Source organism: Aspergillus piperis, assembly GCF_003184755.1.
Source record: "Aspergillus piperis CBS 112811 unplaced genomic scaffold BO85scaffold_4, whole genome shotgun sequence".
Taxonomy (NCBI): Eukaryota; Fungi; Ascomycota; class Eurotiomycetes; order Eurotiales; family Aspergillaceae; genus Aspergillus; species Aspergillus piperis.
Window position 1 is genome coordinate 755,323 of NW_020291594.1, and position 18,606 is coordinate 773,928.

Genomic DNA, 18,606 nt, shown 5'->3' on the forward strand with positions numbered 1-18,606 from the left:
CCTTCCTTTCCATCACACCTGACTTTGCTTCTCTAATTCTCCGAACGCCTCACTGTCGCCTTGTCGAGGTTCCCACTAGCTGCCTCTGCAGATCTTCAGGGATGAGATTGTGACCAGGGCTAGATCATTTGTGGGTCTTCCGCCTCAGGACAGGGACACTGTCAAGCAATCACCTTCTTCCTGACCACTTGCAAGCTTGATTTCTCGATCCTCAGCCGCTTTTTTCTTTCACCTGCCCCGGCGTAGCCCCAAGATCGCAGCTTCTGCTTCGGTCACAATCCGCTTCTAAGAAACCCGGGAGTAAGTTAAAGAGCTTATTTCCTGATGTATTCATCATCGTTCCTTGATCTAGGAAGTTCTAACTCGTTTCTTCAGCCTCACCTTCAGCCCCTTGCCGAATAAAACCTGCAGTCACTATAAGAGGGCAAATAAAAGCAACGATCTGGGGCAGGGATGAAGCTGCCCAGTTCGTGGATATTGCGACACCATTGGAGAACAGAGGGCCTTCCCTGTCCACAAGCAAACGATGGGAGAGGTAGGCATCTGCGCTTCGAATATCTAAGGCTTGGTGAGTGAGGTGAAACCTCACCCCCAGCTAACTATTCGGCTGAATACCAATTGGTTTGCCATGTCGCATCGCTTTCTCTATATCCGGGCCCACAACAATCGGTGGCTAGGCTGGGTCTAGCCTCATACGATTCTGTGAGCCATACCAGGTGTACAGTTTTTTTTTTTCCCCCTTTATCGGCTGTCACAACAGTGGCAGTCACTTTCCGGCGCTTGTTAGGCTTGATGAGTGACTGAAAAAGAGGAAGCCGGAGCCCTGTTGAGGAGGACATGGTCAGCTAGACCGGCTCATGCAAGCGTGGCTGACTACCAAATCAGATTCGCCCAAGCCCTGATGCAGGTGACCCCTAGCTAAGGCTAAAGGCCACAGATATCGCCGCGAAGATTGGCTATACAGGAAGGGGACAATGGACCTCCGGGTCTAATTCCATGTAGGATCGTGTCACTGCCCATTCTGTCTTCAACGATCGTCAAGCTTAGCTCGGCCCAGCAAGGACAGTATCAACGGTCTGAGACGAACTCCGAGGCACAAATTTCTGTGCTACGATATTTCGTGGGTACAGGCTACATGGTCAATCATGCCACGACGCTTAGATGTTCCCTTTCAGATGATGCATCTCTAGTCTAGACCCCGGAATCTGCGACAATAGGTGACAACTATGCTGTATCCACCGATATACAGATAGCACCGACTACAGCCCCGATAAACTTTGCAGAGCGATTACAGGTCAAATTAAGGACCCCGGAAATAAAAACAAGAAGTAATCGGGCCGAACACTATGACTCAAGCTGCCGCTGAGAGCCGCGGGCACAAACAGCCCGGTCGGCTAAGTGGGATACAGTATGGCATGGCCTCATAGATCTGCGAACAACCCGGTCTGTATAAATGGCTCCAGGCTCATGCAGGTGTCACCGGCTATGAGGACGTCTGGACTCGAGACGCAAGAAATTCCGAAATGTACAAAACCATTTTGGGGCTGCAAGATCTAGGGGAGTCGCCTAGAACTTCGAGCAAGCATACTAGCTGCATCCGAAACGCTCGGTCCATGGAGCCACGGCATCACACATACAGACTCTACTACATACCTACATCTCCGACCACTTCAGTGGTGCATGTTCACCGCAGGAATAGCCAAGCTGTGAAAATACAGAGGCACGCGAGAAGGTGGGCGCAATATCCTTCGATTTGCGGAAATTATCAGTCTTCCCTCGGGGGGGTGTCCAAGCCTCACTTTTACCGACGCAAAGGGGTTGGATGAAAGAGTGAGGCGAGTTTTCCCCGGAATCGGACGTGAGCAGCAGGCCTTGCAGCCGTTCCATTTTGCTCGCAAAAGAGTCTATGTAAAAAGCCACATTCGCAAAGGCGCAGTCTTGACTGGAAGAGAATTCGCTGGGCCGATGGCGGGCGTGCTGATCAGCATCCTAAGTGATGGAGCCCACTATGTACAGTCACATTGCCCTAGGGCATTCCGACACCTTTGAGAGACACATCCACATCGAACCCACCGAGGCGTGACGAATGAATCTTATGTCCGTTTGTTATCTTCTTCTTCCTTTTTCCTTGCATGACCAGAAACCCGAAGCTAGTTATATATATGGGGTCCCTAGAAGAGAGTTCCAGTTCCAATCGAATGGTCGTCATGATCGAAAGTAGTCCACTCTATTCAGTTCAAAATCTAGTATACAACACAAACACAGCACTACATCACTCACACTCACTACATCACTCACACTACTTACTCCCCTATACTTAACTGAACTTACTACAACCTCACGGAGATGTCTCAAGTACAACAATACTGGCTCCCAGGATACGGACTGTCCCGTCATATAGTCTTAGGCCACATACAATACTTTCTAGGGCCAACAGCCAGCGTCAGGCCATATTCATACCAGGTAGAGACGAATATACCACAGCCACATACACAAAACACCTAGAACCAAACACATTCTTCTAACACATGAACCGAACAACCTCCAGGGACGCGACGGCTACCTAATAGTCGGTGTACCACTTACAAGAGTGCGTCCCTAACTCCCCCTACTCCTCGTTTCCCTTCCCCCCTTCCCCCACCAACCAAACTAAATATGAAATCAATAGGAACAAATCGACGACCTAGCAACCATGTCCCGAGAATACGAACGTCAAGAATCCCTCCGAATGGCAGGTGACTCAGCCAGCCCCACCGCCACCGCCACTTTCGGCAGACACGAACCCTATATCAATGAGATTGTACCCGTCAGGAGTTCGGGGAGGAGAAGTAGGGCACCACCACCACCGCTGTCATCATCATCATCATCATCATCATCGGCGCAGATGATGGATTATGAACCGAGACGGAGTCGATGAAGTGGGTTGGAACATGAGAGAGAAATGAGGGGGGAGAAAGGGATGGGTTGTCATTTTTCGATTATTGGTTTAATGCTGGTTCTTTCTTGGGTCTTTTGGGTAGCGGGGATATTTGTGGTTTGGTTTTCTGCTACTAGTTGTTGGTTCAGTTCTACAGATACCTTTTGTTACTACTATATGGGAGTGGTAATTGTTTGGGGTTCCGAGGGGAAGAGTGGGAAGTGGATGATGAATTTCCCTGGGGATAGGGTTTGAGGACCACGGCTCTATATTATCTACCTCAACCCATAATGCAGCCCGTCTCGTTGAGTGAGTTAATGATAATTGAATTCCATCATCTCTATAGATCATTCGTAACAGCATAGCTCGATCACACGTAACCAAGCGACGGCGTCTTATTCGGACGAGAAAACACAACCCCAATAAGACAGAGGTGTGCAAAGGACTTGCTCTCACTTTTAAGGAAACTCCCCCGGTCCTGCTTCTTCTCTTCCTTCCTTCCTTTTTTTCATCCTCTGGTCGACCCAAAAATAAAAGTCCAGATATAGTTGGATAGAATTTTTGACGGTACTTCGTTCTTCTTTTTAAGGGAGTCATCACACACACCAAAATCCCGAAGGGTGTCAAACATCATAAAGAGATACACAGGGGGAAATAAACGATATAGTGGGTGGAAAGTGGGACACGAAACGTAAATAGAAAAGGGGAAATAAGATAGAGAGATAAAAAAGAGAAAAAGGAATAGTGGACCACCTGAACGCCAGCCTGATGCCACTCTGCTTGGTCCCATCATTTCAGGAAGTCCGCACTGCGGCGGAAGATACTACTAACATGAACAGAACCTTGAAGAGAACGGTAAAAGGACGAAAGTTTCTTGTTTCGGTATAATTTCAAGAAGTGGGGGGTGTCATTTATTTCGCAACGGCAGCACTATATGATTATCCTGGCGTTAGTGACAAGCAATAGAATGGGTCGATTGACAAGGGTATTAGACGAACCTCAGAACTTGCGTGCGGAAGAAAGCACCCTTGGTCTTCTCAATGACCTGCTGGTACACAGACTGCGGGGGGTGGTTCATGATCACAGTGCCCTCCTTGTAGTCGATCTTGGCGTCGACACGAGTGTCGCGGATCAGGTTGACGATCCACTTCTCACCCTCATCCTGGTTCAGACCCAGACGGGTAGACAGGTCCCTGGAGATATTGGTTAGCACGGTTACGCTCTGGATGTATGTCCTTCGCGTTGGGTAACATACTTGATGTCGATCCGCTGGTGGATCTTGCAGTAGCTCTCGGAGATCAGGTGACGGGCAGCCTCAACGAAGGCATCGGCAGCCGAGACGAGGAAGAAGTCGCTCCGCAACACATCCTCAGCCTCACCCAGCTTCTTCTGGGCCTCCTCGAAATCGAAGTCAACGTACAGCGCCTTGACGAAGTCGGTGATGGGGTCGGAGTATTCGTAGCCCTCCTGGCGAACAACGCGGATCAGGTCCTTCAGCTGCTTCTGGTAGACGTTGCTGTTCTTGTGGGCACGGTTGCGGTTGGTGATGACGGCGGCGGCGAGGTAGCGCAGGATCCAGGGGCAGCTGGTCTGGATGGTGTTGATGTAGGCGGGGGAGAAGAAAAGGTCGGTCAGGACATCGCGAGCCGGGTCGTAGTTGAAGAAGGGGAAGAGAGACCAGTGGATCAACCAGGAGCGGTTCTGGAGCTGACCCAGAGGGTTATTGAAGAGACGGGTCTCGATGGAGTCCTTGACCTTCTGAACCTCCTCCATAGCACCATCCCAGCTGGTCGTCAGAATCTCCGAGGCGAGCTTACCCCATGTGGCGGAGGCAACCTTGTCGTTGTCGGTGGAGAGGACACGGAACTGGTACAGCAGCTCAGCAGCATTGCCGTAGCTACCGCAGCTGTACTGGAAACGACCATAGTCGAAAAGGCTGTTGACCATATCGGCGGTGACACCGTGCTCCTCCTCGAGGAACTTCAAGTTGGCGACCTTGTCGCTGCGCAGGTTGCCGACGACATCCTCATCCTGCAGCAGCTCGGTGATCTTGGCGCTCTGCTCCTGGTAGTGTTGCAACTTGGCGAGAACCTCCTCTCTCTTCTTGACGAACTCGTCGGGGATGGTGTCGGAGTCGTTAATTTCCTTCCACAGGTTGGCAACATAGTCGGTCATGTTGGTGTGCTTCAACAGCTCGTACTTGGCGCGGATCATCTCCTTGTCATCTTCCTGGGAGCCGGAGCTGAACTCGAGGAGAGGGAAGACCAGATGGCGGTCGAGGTAGGGGATCAACTTGGGCAGCAGGTCATACTGGTTGGCGATCTCTTCAGCGGTCTTGGGCGGGTGGGCGGCAGCACCGCTGAGAAGGGTCTCAGCGGAAGGAGGAACGTTGGCTGCCATGGTGGGAGATATAGCAGCAGTAGCAGCGGGGGAGCGGAATAAATTGGGGGGGTGGTGGAGGAGGAGGGGGTAGGGGGGAAAAAGAGGGGAGGGAGAAAAAGGACAAAAACAGAAGAGAGGAAGCGATTCACGAACGGAGAGCCTCTCACAATGAGCAGCGGCAGACTTCAAAGTCAGTGTGCGGCGGCTTTTGCGCTGGCGAAAATGTGGGCGAAGGGCTGCTGGGCGCGCTATTCCCTTCTGGGACTAGCGGAAGGTCTCCGCGCCGAAGCAAGAAATCATCGCTTCATTTCTGCATGTCGTATGTTCGTTCTCTCGCGCTCTCCGGCCCTCGTCTTGTCCCCTTCTCCTCCCCTCTCCCTCTTTTAAACTCCCTTCTGGGTTGTTCTTCGATTCCCCGGCTGCTAGGAATCGTTCAGGCTGTTTCCGTTGCCTCCCCCTTGACCTCCCCCTTACCAACCCCGATGGCATCCTTCATGCAGTCTCTGCCGGTCTGCTCGGCTTCTCGCAAGCAGTCAACCGCTGTTCCCTTCTATCTGCACAAAGCTTCACAGTCCAGAGTCTCGTCAGGGACGCGTAGCTCCTTCTCCTCGCTATGTTCTTCCGCTAGATTGACCCCCTCTCGTATGTCGCGACCCTTTCCGTCCGTTCCACCCACGGCCTATCCCATCGGGATAGTAAGCGTGGCTGTTCCTGGGCAGCAAATTCCCGAAGGGTATCTAAAAGGATCCGTTGAGCTTTTCCTGACTTGCTCTTAGAACTCACTTCTCGTCACTCCTCCCAAATTATCTCTCAGCCCCAGGTTGCCGCCCAGCAATGTCGGACTTTCCTCGTTCAACTCAAGCGGCAATCTCAGACCCTCAAGGAAACCCCGGTATCGCAACCGCCGCCCAACCTGCAACTCACAAACCTCCCTTATTTCATCCGTCGCACAGCCTCCAACCAACTTCCCGTATATCTCGTCACTAAGGCCGGCGGTACCAAGCAACAAACCAAGCTCCAGAAGACTGAAGGCGATTTGGATGCCCTGAGGAACGATCTGGCGCAGTATCTGGGACTGGAGTCGGGTGACCCCCGCGCTCCCAAGAGCCCGGATGTGACTATTAACCGTCTTAACGGTCACATCATTGTCAAGGTATGACTTAAAAGATCCTCCATTTGATCATGACCGAGCTAATCTGGTTGCTTCACTTAGGGCTGGCGCAAACCTGAGATCCTGAAATTCCTTCAGGAACGCAACTTTTAAGCAAAACGACAAGAGAAGGAACCGGAGTCGTCCCTGGATCCCTTTCACTCCTCTCTTACTTTCAATCCTACGTCGGCACCAACTCATTGAACCCATTGATACTGTCACATACACACACTTGTCTATTGTCACGCCTAGCACAGGGAGCGATGGGGGTCCAGGGACAGGACGAAACCACACACTGCAGACTTGGTAACAAGAAGAAGACTAAAAAAGGGCCGAACCAGAACGACGGGATGAAAAGAAAATAAGCAGTGCATATCTGCAATGGTCAGGGATGATCGATATACTTTGGTTATAATGTCCCCCCCATGACCCCATTTTCCTTTTTTCCAAATTTCCCTCTACTTACTTTATTCCTCACTTTGTATTACTTTTCTCTCTCCTACTAGTGCTGGTGTTCCTGTCATAACTCCCTTATTTCTGCGGGGCTTCTGTTTTTCTGGCTGCTGTATGTATGTATGTATACTGGCGTGATCTCTACCTTTTCTATTTTCGCTTTTGTTCTATCTCTCAAGTCTACGGCGAACTGCTGCGGGCTCGGTACATGATTACTATCTATTCATCCGAAAGTGGTCTTATCTCCTCTTCCCTTTTATCTACTAGCTCGTAGTAGTAGTAGTATCAGTGGATATAACGTCTTCCGCCATGTTACTCCATCCATCTTCTACTTCCTCAAGAGAACTAGCGGTATCCTCACTAGCAGCTGATCTCTTGATCATACTACATGTCATACTACAATCATACTACACGTCATACGATTACACAGGAGATGCCGATACAGGGGTACTACGCAGCAACATGCCAGAACTTACCGCCAACTAGCCAACCTAGTAGCCTACGAACTGTTCCTAATTTGGAAAGGCAAAGCTCAGACCAAGAGCGTACTATCAACCAGAATCGGTCGGTCCACTTCAGTTAATGAACCATGATACAGTAGAGTTACCCATTTAGACATCATGCATGATTTTTTTTTTGTCGCCCGAGGGTATTGAACATTGTACAGCGGTAAAGCACAGAGATACACATTGTCACGCCTCTCTCGATTAAAGAAAAAAAGGTTCTTCCCACCGGCGCCTAACACACGAGATCGAGTAAGAGAGTAAAAAAGAGAAAAAAAAAAGAAAAAAGGGAGAAAACGGAGATGTAGATAGTTGTTTACTCAAAGGTTGGAAGTAGAAGACATGACAGAAGCAAACATCAACAAGGCATGTTCTAAGCGTGGCCCAAACATGAAACCTTCGGGTTAACCAGCGCGCTAGAAATGATCTCAGGAAAAAAAAGACCCTAACCGTTCCAGAAGTTACCGCATTCATTCCGCTAGTCGTGCATAAGTTATCAATTGCCGTACCACACCAGGATCTATGTTAGGCATCAACAGTGCGCCAAGCAAGCTTTCTTTCCTTGGGATGATTCCCGACGGGAACCGTAACGTGGCGTTGGAATCAGCAAGCTTTGACTTCTCAGCTAGTCGACGCAGAATTGCCAGACCCCGATTAATTATGGAGCTGTAAGCAGCAGCCTCCGCTTCGGCTTGACCCCTTGCGGCATGGGATTGGCGGGAGTTGGTGCTCGGTGGAGGAACTCGTTCTGTGCTCAGGAGGCATGAGAGTCGCAGTAGATGAATGGCGAACCCGTCGGTCGACTCCAGCCATGATTTGGCAATAGGTCCATCCGCGAAGCCTGAAAGGATGTCCGCTGCCAATAGGCCTTGCATGAGGAAAACTTTCCGAGCATCCGCTATAGCCAAGGGTTTCCGCGGTTGATCAGGGACCGGGCAAATGGCAAGACCAAAGGCACGGGTCAGCAACTCTTGCTGGATCGAGGCACCATCGCCAGAAAAGATTGCTCTGAAGAATGTTCGGTTGGGCTCATCCCGTGCCAAAAGCTTGGCCAGGCTATCAACCGCTGCCGGTGTGTACTTATGAATAGCGGGGTTGTATGAATTGAACATAATGCCCTCCGAGCTCATAGGACCTGGGAATGGTGCAAAAGCAAGAAGGAAATGCAGAAGACAAAGTGCTTCTTCCTTACTTGGTAACTGAATGGTGTGAGCCACGTTGCTGAGGTAAGTGACTGTGTCCTTCATGAAATCCAATGTGTTTTGATGTGTTCTCAGTAGCATATTGCGAGTGCCGAGGTAACGAATGATAGTCGACATGAATTGAACAACCGGAGGAGTAGACAGCATTCCAAAGTTCGACTCGATAAACGAAAAATTGCGTAGTATGGTTGTAATGCAGATGAGCCGGTCGACGGCACGGTCTAGTTCGTAGTCGAGGCTGCCGAATTCTGGTACATCCGCCAAAGATGTCCACTCCGATTGACATCCACGAGTCACTTCTTCATATGAGGATAGAAGCATCATATCAGACACTTCTGCAGCATGCTCCGCGAGAAACTCTGCCTGGTCCTCGGCGCATTCTATTAAGCTCTCCACCAGATCGTCGCAATTATCTAACGATATTTGAATCGCCGGCTCTGAAGATATGGATGTAAGCGTATCCAAGGCCATGCGCATTTCAGCATGGATCCCGGATTTGATGCTCATTGTGAGAGCGTGGATATCAATTACACCCAGCTCAGCAAAACTGGGGACATTAGGCTTCAGCCGAGAAATATCCTCCCCGATCTGATACATTTCATCAATGGCTATAGGTCCATGGAAACTGCTTTCTGGCAAGACCATGGGCTTGTAAGGATCCTCAATTTGGTGCTTCAATGGCTGATCCGACTGATCCAGCTGTTCTGAGGGCTTCACGGGGACCGGGCCTGGGGCTTTACCCGGCTGCGCAGGCGATTGACTCGGTAATTGGCCAGTGGGATCATTTGGCGTTGCTGGAGGTTGTGACTGGCGGGAAATACTGAGACGGTGCTGATTTTGCGGTTTGCCCTGAGTTTTAACAGGTGTAGGCGTCGCGAAACCATTCGAAGCGTTATGTTGTACGCTACTCGATACAGACGCGGGACTTGGCGAAGGGTGTCCCATCTGCTGCGCATTGTCATACCCCTGGCCCGGTTTAGTGGCTGGAGACTGGAAATGCATGGCAGATGGATCACTAGGCTGGCGTGGCACCGCGGTTTGCTGCATCTGCTCCGCAAATTGCTTCTGCTGGGTGCTGAGGAAGGCCTGCTCGTACGCAGCTAGGTTCCGCTGATAATGCTCCCTAAGCTCCTGCATGGCCATCGGCAGCTGCATCGGGGGGAACTGCAGTTGCTGTGCAATGACATGCCACATATTCGCAGCCGTTATCTTCTTTGATCCTCCGAGCTTCATGACCGTAGCATAAAGCTGGACCAGGTTAATCGGGCGACCGCAAACAACGGGACTAGGATCGAGGGGAAGGTTGCGCGACATCATGAACTTCTGCAGTGACCTCATGAACCCTTCCGGATTAGGCGGTTTTGCCATAGTCTGTTGCATCTGCCTGATGGCGGCCATTTGTTGAGGATTGGCCATCGCGTTCATCCCAGCTGCCACGGGTCGCCCGGCCATGGCCGGATTCATCGCCATTGGACGACCCTGGTTTTGCATCTGCATGGCATGCATTCGCTGCTGTTGCTGCTGGGCAGCTATGGCCTGCTGATACCCCTGAGGCATACCACCATAATGTGCTTGCATCGGCGCCTGCACAGCGGCAGTAGTCATTGCAGGCGCGGGCGGGAACTGGGGCGCCATGGCCTGAGGGTACGGTTGATTGGGCATAAATGAGCTGTTTTGCGGCGTGTTCACCCGACTCGGATGATCGGACTGTGACGGAGACATGTGGGAGCCTACTTGAGGGCCGGCTGGGGAGAACGGGCTGGGCGAAGCTGTTCCCATACGTTGTACACCGTGTTGGTCAAATTCCTGCATAATCGGAGATTGGGTGACGTTCGGAGAAGCTCCTTGCTGGAGGTGCTGATACGGAGTGGGATGCGGAGGATATTGAGGTGCGCCATTTGCAGCTCCTTGATACCCTGGGAATGGCACCTGGTGAGGAGTCTGAGACCGGGATGCCGCGATAGCCCCGGGAGCCTGTCGAGGCGACATCGACATGGCATCCTCCGGTCGCGGCCTTTTTGACGGAATCACCTGGTTCGGGTTGTGGAAGCCAGGGGAGGCATTTCGCGGTACGCCATTGAACATGCGCTGGAACTGGGTAGGGTCGGGAGTAGGAGAGGTATGGAGGAATGCCGCAGAAGGATCAATGGTCGCTTGGTGAAAAGCACCATTGTCATGGTTCGGAAGGTTCGAGGGGTCGGCCCAGGCATTCATGTCGAGTGGTTTTACCAACCCATCTGTAAGGTAACCAGAGCTGTCAGAAAAATGACACGAGCACCAAGGTCATCATCGATACGCGACCGATAAGGACAGTAGTGTTACAATCATCACGAGCTTGTCTTTTAGGGGTAAATGACACAATCTCCCAGGTGTGTAAGGTGGAAGAGGGTCTAGACGCGTCAGGTGAGGAAGCTGACAGTGAAGGTGTCGCGCTGTCGCTCTGCGACACGAAGCAGCGACCACACACCACACCGAGGACAGCCACCCCAACGTCTAGACGGGGGAAAGACGGGGGGTAAATGGGATAATCTGGGGTGGGTGGATTGATGTTTTCTCAAAAAGGGAAATTGTAAGGGACAGGCAGGATGTACATACCGACAAGGCTGGACAACTAAAAATGCCGACTCACAAGCGGATGGAGGCCGGTCCCGAATAGCAGTGGTTGGAAGGCCGGAGAGAGAGATTGCGAGGAGATCGAGCAGGTCACGGGACCATGGAAGGTCGCTGGTACCGCAAAAAGGGCAGAAAATCAAGTGAGGATTCGCAGCGGCGTTGCGAGCGGCACTGAGTGGCAGAAGACCGATCAGCAAATCGCAAGGCGACCTGGGAAGTATGGGGGTTTCAAAGTGGATTTGCGAAAATGACAAACAACAGGCTGCAGAAATTAAAATGATCAAAAGCAGAATGATGGATCAGCCATAGAAGGGCCTGTAACCCATGGAAGATAGGGACCACCAGCGATGGCTTTGGGGGCAACGTGCGCGGTACTCCCGAGGAATGGGAGGGTAAAGGGTGGCCAGCACTTTACTTAGTGCGTGGCCACAGTTGTGTGAGGCGTGTGGAAGGCAAATCCAATGACTGGGAGACAAGCGGGTGGGGGGGAATGGGATCAATAGTCAGGAATGACAGGCGTACCTGGACTTAAAGCTCCGTAAAGATATGGTACACTGCAGTACCTGAAAATCTGGTATTTTATTCGAGCCGATTAATTTTGGATTTCTAGATTCCTTTTTGTTTCCAAAGGGAAGGGAGGGGGCGTCTCCTTCTGGAAAGGTGGAGAGGCACACGGGGTTGGGAAAGGCAGGAATGGGGACGGGCGTGGAGTGATCAGAGGCGCGCCTCACGAGTCGAGAATCAGATTCAGCCAGACGGGACAAGGGAACAAAAACGATAGGCAAGTTCGGATGGGCCTGGCGTAAGGGTTTCCAGTAAGTTTTATCTTACCGGTAGTACGTAGCAGCAGCAGCAAGCAGCAGGAGCAGGAGCACAGGTCGGTAGCAGTCGGGCAGCGGGTAAAAGGGGTGAGCCAATATAGTAGGCGGACCCTGGTGGCAGATTATTAGTTAGTAATAACTAATGACCATGTAGGGTCGTGTATTACGTCATCAGTGGCAGCCTTGGATCCTGCCTGATCCCTGGTTCTAGATCGTATAACTACATATTGCTATCATACCATTATTTGTGATGCAGAAACTATACATGCATCATCTGTCAATTGTACTACATTGAAAGGGCCTTGCATTGTCTCAGAAATCATCTGGTCTCGGATACCGTAGCCATGGAATTTGTATAGCATGCTGTCTCCTTACTATCCAACTTCGATGACACAATATAGCATGCATTGATCCCACAATCCTAAACCGTAATTGTAGCTCGGCCGCTTATGCATGGTGAAAGAGCGATATTAAATCGTAATCTTCTCCAGCAAAATTCAGTCTTATAGTAGTTCAGGCTCGGCGTACCCACAAGCTGGCCAACGTGAATCGCACCGGCCGAGGCATAACCTGCCTAATTGGGAAGTATTCCCAACCGCCCAGGTGATTCGCATTGGATAATGAATGGCCACAGGATGAACTGCTTTAGTCTGCGCACAAATACTATATAATGGAACTACTATCGCTCGCCAGCCTCTACATCTCTAATATCACATATTCTCCCAACAATTTACATTAGAGCCATGACGACATCGGAAGAATGGCAGAAGATGCTCAATGGTGAGCTCTACAATGCTTGGGATGCAGACCTTCAGGCCAATCGACAACGCTGCAAAGAAGCATGCGACAGATTCAATCAGGCTGGCCAAGTCACTCGGCGTCGCGGAGTGGAACTTTGGCGGGAGTGAGATCTTCTACCGGCTTTTGGGAATGCTCTTCAAACTGACCTCCTGATGTACAGCATCCTAGGTGATACGCGCCCTCTGCCTCCAGTCCACCCCAATTTCCAGGAGGATGAGAAGCTTTTCGAAGATACAGATCCCTTTGTGGAGCCTCCCATATCGGTAGATCACGGCTTGAACTTCAAAGTCGGCAAGAAAACCTTTCTGAACTTCAACCTTCTTGTCCTGGACACATGTCTCGTGAAGATTGGTGAAAGGGTGCTTACCGGTCCCAATCTTTGTATCTACGGGGCTACCCATCCCCTAGACCCGGCTGTGCGACGGGGTATAGAGGGCCCAGAAGCCGGCAAGGAAGTGCATGTCGAAGACGATGTCTGGATAGGAGGCAGTGTAATCATCTTAGCCGGAGTTACTATCGGACGAGGAAGTACGGTGGGGGCTGGCTCTGTGGTGACAAGGGTATGTCATGCCATATTCTGGTTATTATGTCTCTGAACGTATCGGTTAACCTAATTGCAGAGCGTTCCTCCCTTCCATTTTGTTGCCGGGAACCCAGCACGCATCATTCGCCGGGTCGAAACGAGCATGGATCCCGATCAGCGCAAAGAAAGTTAGCCCGAGTGATGCAATAACCTTTACAATATGTCATTATTCGCGATCTACTTCTAGATAGACAATCAATAACCCATCGGCGATTTGCAGATCCTGCAAATAAGAGGCATGATTATCGATGGTAATCGATGTACGTATAATTTCATATGATCAGGTAGTCATGCTGTCGTGCCAGTCCGGGGGAGTGTGTCTAGGTTGAATGGTAAGCTTTGGAATTCCCGAAATGTTAAGGTGTCACTTACAAATGCCGTCCATGAGATATTTGTATAATCATCTCCGGCCTGAGCCGCACGAGCATCCCAAACCTTTCTTAATATATCAGCAGGGACCGGATTGCGAAACTCCGATCTCCGCTCAACTTCGCGCAATCTCGTAAGGACATAATACTGTGAATGACGCGAGATACAATCGGATCCTGCCATAAAGAGTGGGAAGACAAGGATTTCCAGTAACGAGCATTCCGGAGTGATGATCGCCGTCGCGTCGAGAATCTTTCGAACACACTCTTGTATATCAGAGCTGCTAGCTGACTTCGACGGGTCTAGCAGCCGAAGAATACGCAAGATGCATGCAAACTGGAAAGCCTCCGCTATGAATAGCCAGAGAGGATCATGACTAGGGTACTCTCTTTGTTTTGGATCCCATGCATAGAGCTTGTGCTTTGCTAGGAGCAGGGCGATTTGATACTCATCCCAAGTAAGCCAGCCTAGTGTATGTTCCTTTGCCTTTTCCAGTGCTGCGCCGATGACCAGAAAGACTTCTCTCGGGCACCCATTTACCAATTCGAATTTTCTATCGCTGGCGCAAGCAACTAGCTCACGAATATCCTGAGAAAAGCACATTCTCTCGGGGCCAGCAGATGCTCGAATTATGTCAAGCCTGGTTTCTCACTAGTGAGTTTTATATCGGAATAATCAGGCCTGGGTTAACATACCAAGCCAGGTTACCGAGGAAGAACATGGCCCGCTGGCGTCGGCCATGTAGCCCCTCGGCGATCAAGAGCTGTTTACAGACGGACATGGCACCTGTGATGTGAATGCCATGACTCGATACCCCTGATTCAGAAATCTATTTCCTGTTAGTTAAGATGCTCGACCAATAGATTGTGGCATAAATAGGGCACACAAAGCCTACATCATGAAGCAACAGGACCTGTATTATCGCTAAGACAGTATCTTGTTCGTCTTCGAGCAAAGATGTTCTTTGGCTCTTACGGATCTCTTCGCTCAGGGCACGTATGGCTTTCATACGGTATTCAACTGCGGTGGCTTCGTGTAGGAACTCATCGCCAATCACCCGCCCGAGGTGGGAAGCAGAAAGCCCAAGAACAGCGTACAATAGCCCGATTTTCTTGCGCGCCAGCGGAAGAATATATGCTCGGTAAGGGTTCTCCGCGTCATGCCCAACCTCAGCTATCTGATGTGGGCAAATAATCTCATCATCTGCAGCATATATTTAGCGCGTTGCTCTCAACGGTTCGAGGGGTGAAGCCTACAATGGCTTAACAGCCTAGCTGTGTCGGGCGAATCGAGAAGCGTGGTTACATCGTCTGGAAACTTTGGCAGCGGCCGACCGTGAGCTTCAGCTGGCTTTTCAGGAACAGGTATTCCCTGTGCCGTGGTCTTCGGGCTACCACTCAGATTGGTTGAACAAGCTTGATCACTTTCCAAGTTGGGGGGAGGACTCTCCGTAACTTCCTGGGTTGGTGGCACCTGGGTATCCAAAGCAGCATCGCTTATTCCTGATCGACCTCCGGTAGGGATTCTACTGTTGGTCGGTATCCGAGCACCCTTCCATTTACCTCGACTAGCAATTCCGCAGAATCTGAACCGTTCTGGGTATCCTCCACATACTAAACCTTTCGAGACACATCGTTGGCAACTCGGACGGCCACGGTCACACTTGCGGCACTTTTGCCGGCAGGTCAAGCAAGCGGCACCTGTACAGATGAATAAGTATCAGGCTATCACATATAGTATAAGTCGTTACAGTCCTACCAGCTCGTGGCATTCCGCCGTCAACCTGCGGGCTTACTTTCGCATGGGAGGGATAGTTGGTAATGTGGAATTCCTAAAAGGGCGATGGCATCACATGCAGGGAATGTACCTCACTTCCAGGACCTTGCGGCGTAAACCCCTGTGACTGCTGTTGCGATTGGCTGAATAGAGCTCACAACGTGTTCTGTACTATCCGACCCCAGAAAATGAGGCTTCATCTTCCGCCTGCTGGTTATTTTACCCGATTAGGCTTCAGATTCAAGATTATGTAATAAATTTAGTCATGTGACTGTGTTGATGAACCATGCACCATTCCCACTTTAGGCATTCACTCAGCCCAACTGGGTCTGGAATCTTCGGGTCTACCACAAAGAGTACTATAGTTAGTTGAATGGGGACTTTTCTTCCCTCTGCAGATGCTTGAGTCGACCCAATATAATCTACCCAATGTTTCATTCTATATGGCACAGGCTCGATACCTTCTAGTTGTTACACTATGCAGGTTACTTGATTTTTCCGTAGCAACTTTCGGATTTGGCCGTTCGCCAAATTGACGTTGTTCAGTGCTATTACATAGATGATAGCAATTGTCGCCAGTCTAATAGCTTAGTAGTTAATGGGCTTAATGTAGGAGCCTGAGGTTAGGTACAGGTTGGAATCCGTTGGCCCATCGTTGGAAAGAGCAGCGAAATATGTTTACAGTAGTTGGGTTCATGATTTATCTTATTGGCTACATAATTTGGCGACTGTAACATATCTGAAATATTTACGAAGCCACATCAGCGCATTCACAAAATGAGTATTTTTTTACTCATATGTTTGAAGCCTATAGATTAATGAAGTACACATATAAGCGCACCAACAAAAATGAGTCGTGAGTGCCAAATTATTAGCTATCGTCCATACTGAGCGAAAGGCTCTGTCCTGCGCCATTATATCAGCTGGACCGCCGAGCTACCAAGTCACATGACCACTGCCCGTGAGCTTCGTGAGCCGGGCTGTCTGGCATCGACGCAATAGATCCAACCAGCCAAATCCTTCCCAACTTGCCCACGACTGATCCATCCATTTCTTTCTGGGACATATTCTCTCTAGCTTACAGTTAACTGCGCTTGCTATTTTCACACCCGCTCCGTTTGTACTAAATTTCCGCCATGGGAGACGTCGCCGTCGAGACCCCGGCGAACAACGTCACGCCTCTCACCAAGGCAGCTCCATTGGACACGATCCCCAACATAGACTCGCTCGAGGGCACAGGAAACGATGGGAGCGATGAATATGCCACATTGAAGAGATTGCAGAGACATCTAGAGTATGTTCGAACGGCGATGATGGCGGCCGCGGCATATGTTGACTCTTCGATAACAGGTACATTCAACTTCAGGAGGAGTACATCAAGGATGAGCAAAGGCAAGCTATATATCATCTTCCTTCGAGCTTATCTTACCCGAGCTAACATTTGCTACTTGTACAGGAGCTTGAAGAGAGAACTCGTTCGTGCGCAGGAGGAGATCAAGCGGATACAGAGTGTGCCTTTGGTTATCGGCCAGTTTATGGAGGCGATCGATCAGAAGTATGGTGCCGCGCAGAGCTTTCGACATAGAACCAATAACTAATTCTCCTAGTACCGGTATTGTGCAATCGTCGACTGGCTCGAATTATGTCGTCCGTATCCTCTCCACGCTCGACCGCGAGAAGCTCAAGCCTTCGTCTTCGGTCGCACTCCACCGTCACTCCAACGCCCTTGTTGATATCCTACCCCCGGAGGCTGACTCCTCCATTGCTATGCTGGGCGAGAACGAGAAGCCAGATGTGACTTATGCGGATGTTGGTGGTCTTGACATGCAGAAGCAGGAGATCAGGGAAGCAGTCGAGCTGCCCTTGACGCACTTTGACCTTTACAAGCAGATCGGTGAGCATAACCTCCTTTCACTGCTGCTCTTCTGTTAAGAGTCCATTACTGATGCTGGCGATAGGTATCGATCCTCCCCGCGGTGTCCTCCTTTACGGCCCTCCCGGTACGGGTAAGACTATGCTGGTCAAGGCGGTGGCAAACAGCACGACTGCCAGCTTTATCCGTGTAAACGGCTCGGAATTCGTTCAGAAATACCTGGGTGAAGGACCTCGCATGGTTCGTGATGTTTTCAGAATGGCGCGGGAGAACTCCCCGGCTATCATTTTCATTGATGAAATTGATGCCATCGCCACGAAGCGTTTCGACGCCCAGACGGGTGCAGACCGTGAGGTGCAGCGTATCTTGCTGGAACTTCTCAACCAGATGGATGGATTCGAGCAGTCGAGCAACGTCAAGGTCATCATGGCCACCAACAGAGCTGATACTCTGGATCCGGCCCTGCTTCGTCCGGGTCGTCTGGACCGGAAGATCGAGTTCCCGTCTTTGCGGGACCGGCGTGAACGCCGGTTGATTTTCTCTACGATAGCATCCAAGATGTCTCTTTCGCCGGAAGTTGACCTGGACTCGCTGATTGTGCGCAACGAGCCCCTCTCTGGTGCGGTCATTGCCGCCATCATGCAAGAGGCTGGTCTCCGCGCTGTGCGAAAGAACCGTTACAACATCATCCAGTCGGATCTCGAGGATGCTTACGCCGCCCAGGTGAAGACTGGACAGGAAGCGGATAGGTACGGAGCATTGTCTATGCTACCCGCGATCGGGACATGGCTAACCAAGCATACAGACTCGAATTTTACCGGTAAATCAAGTATGGGACGTGCATTAGGCTGGATATCGGATTACGCAAGGCGAACAGGGGGACCGTTAGCTGTATTATCAACATCTAGGCTATTTCATATTAGGACAACGACTGACGCATTGGGTATTCCGCTGGGGTAGTCTATCGGTTGGGACCAAGTACCTTGTAGAAAGTAGGACAGTACCCACGTTGATACCGCCACTTGGCTAGGGCGATGATTCAACAGATGCAAGCTCCAGTTGGACGGCTACCCGACCCTCTCAGGATCTACAGGAGTAACGTGTCTAGCTCTGTGCTGCCTATTTAGTAGACAGGTCAGCGATAGGTAGATAGGACCTGTCCG

General features: G+C 50.7%; 7 protein-coding genes across 7 annotated transcripts; 3 read left to right on the forward strand and 4 right to left on the reverse strand.

Annotated features, from left to right (window-relative positions):
* Positions 1–2,086: 2,086 nt before the first annotated feature.
* On the forward strand, positions 2,087–2,952 carry BO85DRAFT_223700 (uncharacterized protein). Its single transcript, XM_025654729.1, has 3 exons — positions 2,087–2,463; positions 2,549–2,590; positions 2,669–2,952. The coding sequence occupies exons 1-3, from the start codon at positions 2,347–2,349 to the stop codon at positions 2,915–2,917; spliced, it is 408 nt and encodes a 135-aa protein (XP_025518235.1). The 5' UTR covers positions 2,087–2,346; the 3' UTR covers positions 2,918–2,952.
* Positions 2,654–3,671, reverse strand: BO85DRAFT_223888 (uncharacterized protein). Its single transcript, XM_025654731.1, has one exon. The coding sequence runs from the start codon at positions 3,512–3,514 to the stop codon at positions 2,987–2,989; it is 528 nt and encodes a 175-aa protein (XP_025518236.1). The 5' UTR covers positions 3,515–3,671; the 3' UTR covers positions 2,654–2,986.
* Positions 3,672–3,905: 234 nt separating this feature from the next.
* BO85DRAFT_365691 (eukaryotic translation initiation factor 3 subunit E) lies at positions 3,906–5,317 on the reverse strand (the record flags this gene model as incomplete). The annotated part of the gene is made up of 2 exons (XM_025655750.1): positions 3,906–4,110; positions 4,173–5,317. 2 exons carry the CDS (start codon positions 5,315–5,317, stop codon positions 3,906–3,908), a joined length of 1,350 nt encoding a protein of 449 aa, XP_025518237.1.
* A 324-nt stretch (positions 5,318–5,641) lies between these two features.
* On the forward strand, positions 5,642–6,792 carry BO85DRAFT_224030 (mitochondrial 54S ribosomal protein mL49). Its single transcript, XM_025654732.1, has 3 exons — positions 5,642–5,941; positions 6,076–6,452; positions 6,513–6,792. Exons 1-3 carry the CDS (start codon positions 5,782–5,784, stop codon positions 6,561–6,563), a joined length of 588 nt encoding a protein of 195 aa, XP_025518238.1. The 5' UTR covers positions 5,642–5,781; the 3' UTR covers positions 6,564–6,792.
* Positions 6,793–7,875: 1,083 nt separating this feature from the next.
* Positions 7,876–12,283, reverse strand: BO85DRAFT_435984 (putative ARID/BRIGHT domain protein (SWI1); the record flags this gene model as incomplete). Its single annotated transcript, XM_025658556.1, has 5 exons — positions 7,876–10,844; positions 11,237–11,482; positions 11,743–11,783; positions 12,052–12,152; positions 12,281–12,283. The coding sequence occupies 5 exons, from the start codon at positions 12,281–12,283 to the stop codon at positions 7,876–7,878; spliced, it is 3,360 nt and encodes a 1,119-aa protein (XP_025518239.1).
* A 1,414-nt stretch (positions 12,284–13,697) lies between these two features.
* Positions 13,698–15,565, reverse strand: BO85DRAFT_457171 (uncharacterized protein; the record flags this gene model as incomplete). Its single annotated transcript, XM_025661494.1, has 6 exons — positions 13,698–13,745; positions 13,798–14,434; positions 14,490–14,623; positions 14,690–14,997; positions 15,051–15,494; positions 15,553–15,565. 6 exons carry the CDS (start codon positions 15,563–15,565, stop codon positions 13,698–13,700), a joined length of 1,584 nt encoding a protein of 527 aa, XP_025518240.1.
* A 1,005-nt stretch (positions 15,566–16,570) lies between these two features.
* On the forward strand, positions 16,571–18,382 carry rpt3 (proteasome regulatory particle base subunit RPT3). The gene is made up of 6 exons (XM_025659599.1): positions 16,571–16,864; positions 16,921–16,962; positions 17,027–17,125; positions 17,178–17,464; positions 17,529–18,192; positions 18,249–18,382. Exons 1-6 carry the CDS (start codon positions 16,707–16,709, stop codon positions 18,265–18,267), a joined length of 1,269 nt encoding a protein of 422 aa, XP_025518241.1. The 5' UTR covers positions 16,571–16,706; the 3' UTR covers positions 18,268–18,382.
* Positions 18,383–18,606: the final 224 nt, after the last annotated feature.

Excerpts from the sequence above, each read along its gene's own strand:
- BO85DRAFT_223700 (XM_025654729.1), top strand. The coding sequence starts at position 2,347 with ATGTCTCAAGTACAACAATACTGGCTCCCAGGATACGGACTGTCCCGT. Across the intron at positions 2,464-2,548 it reads TCAGGCCATATTCATACCAG|GGACGCGACGGCTACCTAAT; the intron begins GTAGAGACGAAT and ends AACAACCTCCAG. Across the intron at positions 2,591-2,668 it reads TCGGTGTACCACTTACAAGA|GAACAAATCGACGACCTAGC; the intron begins GTGCGTCCCTAA and ends TGAAATCAATAG.
- BO85DRAFT_223888 (XM_025654731.1), bottom strand. The coding sequence starts at position 3,514 with ATGACTCCCTTAAAAAGAAGAACGAAGTACCGTCAAAAATTCTATCCA.
- BO85DRAFT_224030 (XM_025654732.1), top strand. The coding sequence starts at position 5,782 with ATGGCATCCTTCATGCAGTCTCTGCCGGTCTGCTCGGCTTCTCGCAAG. Across the intron at positions 5,942-6,075 it reads CGCTAGATTGACCCCCTCTC|AACTCACTTCTCGTCACTCC; the intron begins GTATGTCGCGAC and ends ACTTGCTCTTAG. Across the intron at positions 6,453-6,512 it reads ACGGTCACATCATTGTCAAG|GGCTGGCGCAAACCTGAGAT; the intron begins GTATGACTTAAA and ends TGCTTCACTTAG.
- rpt3 (XM_025659599.1), top strand. The coding sequence starts at position 16,707 with ATGGGAGACGTCGCCGTCGAGACCCCGGCGAACAACGTCACGCCTCTC. Across the intron at positions 16,963-17,026 it reads TACATCAAGGATGAGCAAAG|GAGCTTGAAGAGAGAACTCG; the intron begins GCAAGCTATATA and ends CTACTTGTACAG. Across the intron at positions 17,126-17,177 it reads ATGGAGGCGATCGATCAGAA|TACCGGTATTGTGCAATCGT; the intron begins GTATGGTGCCGC and ends TAATTCTCCTAG.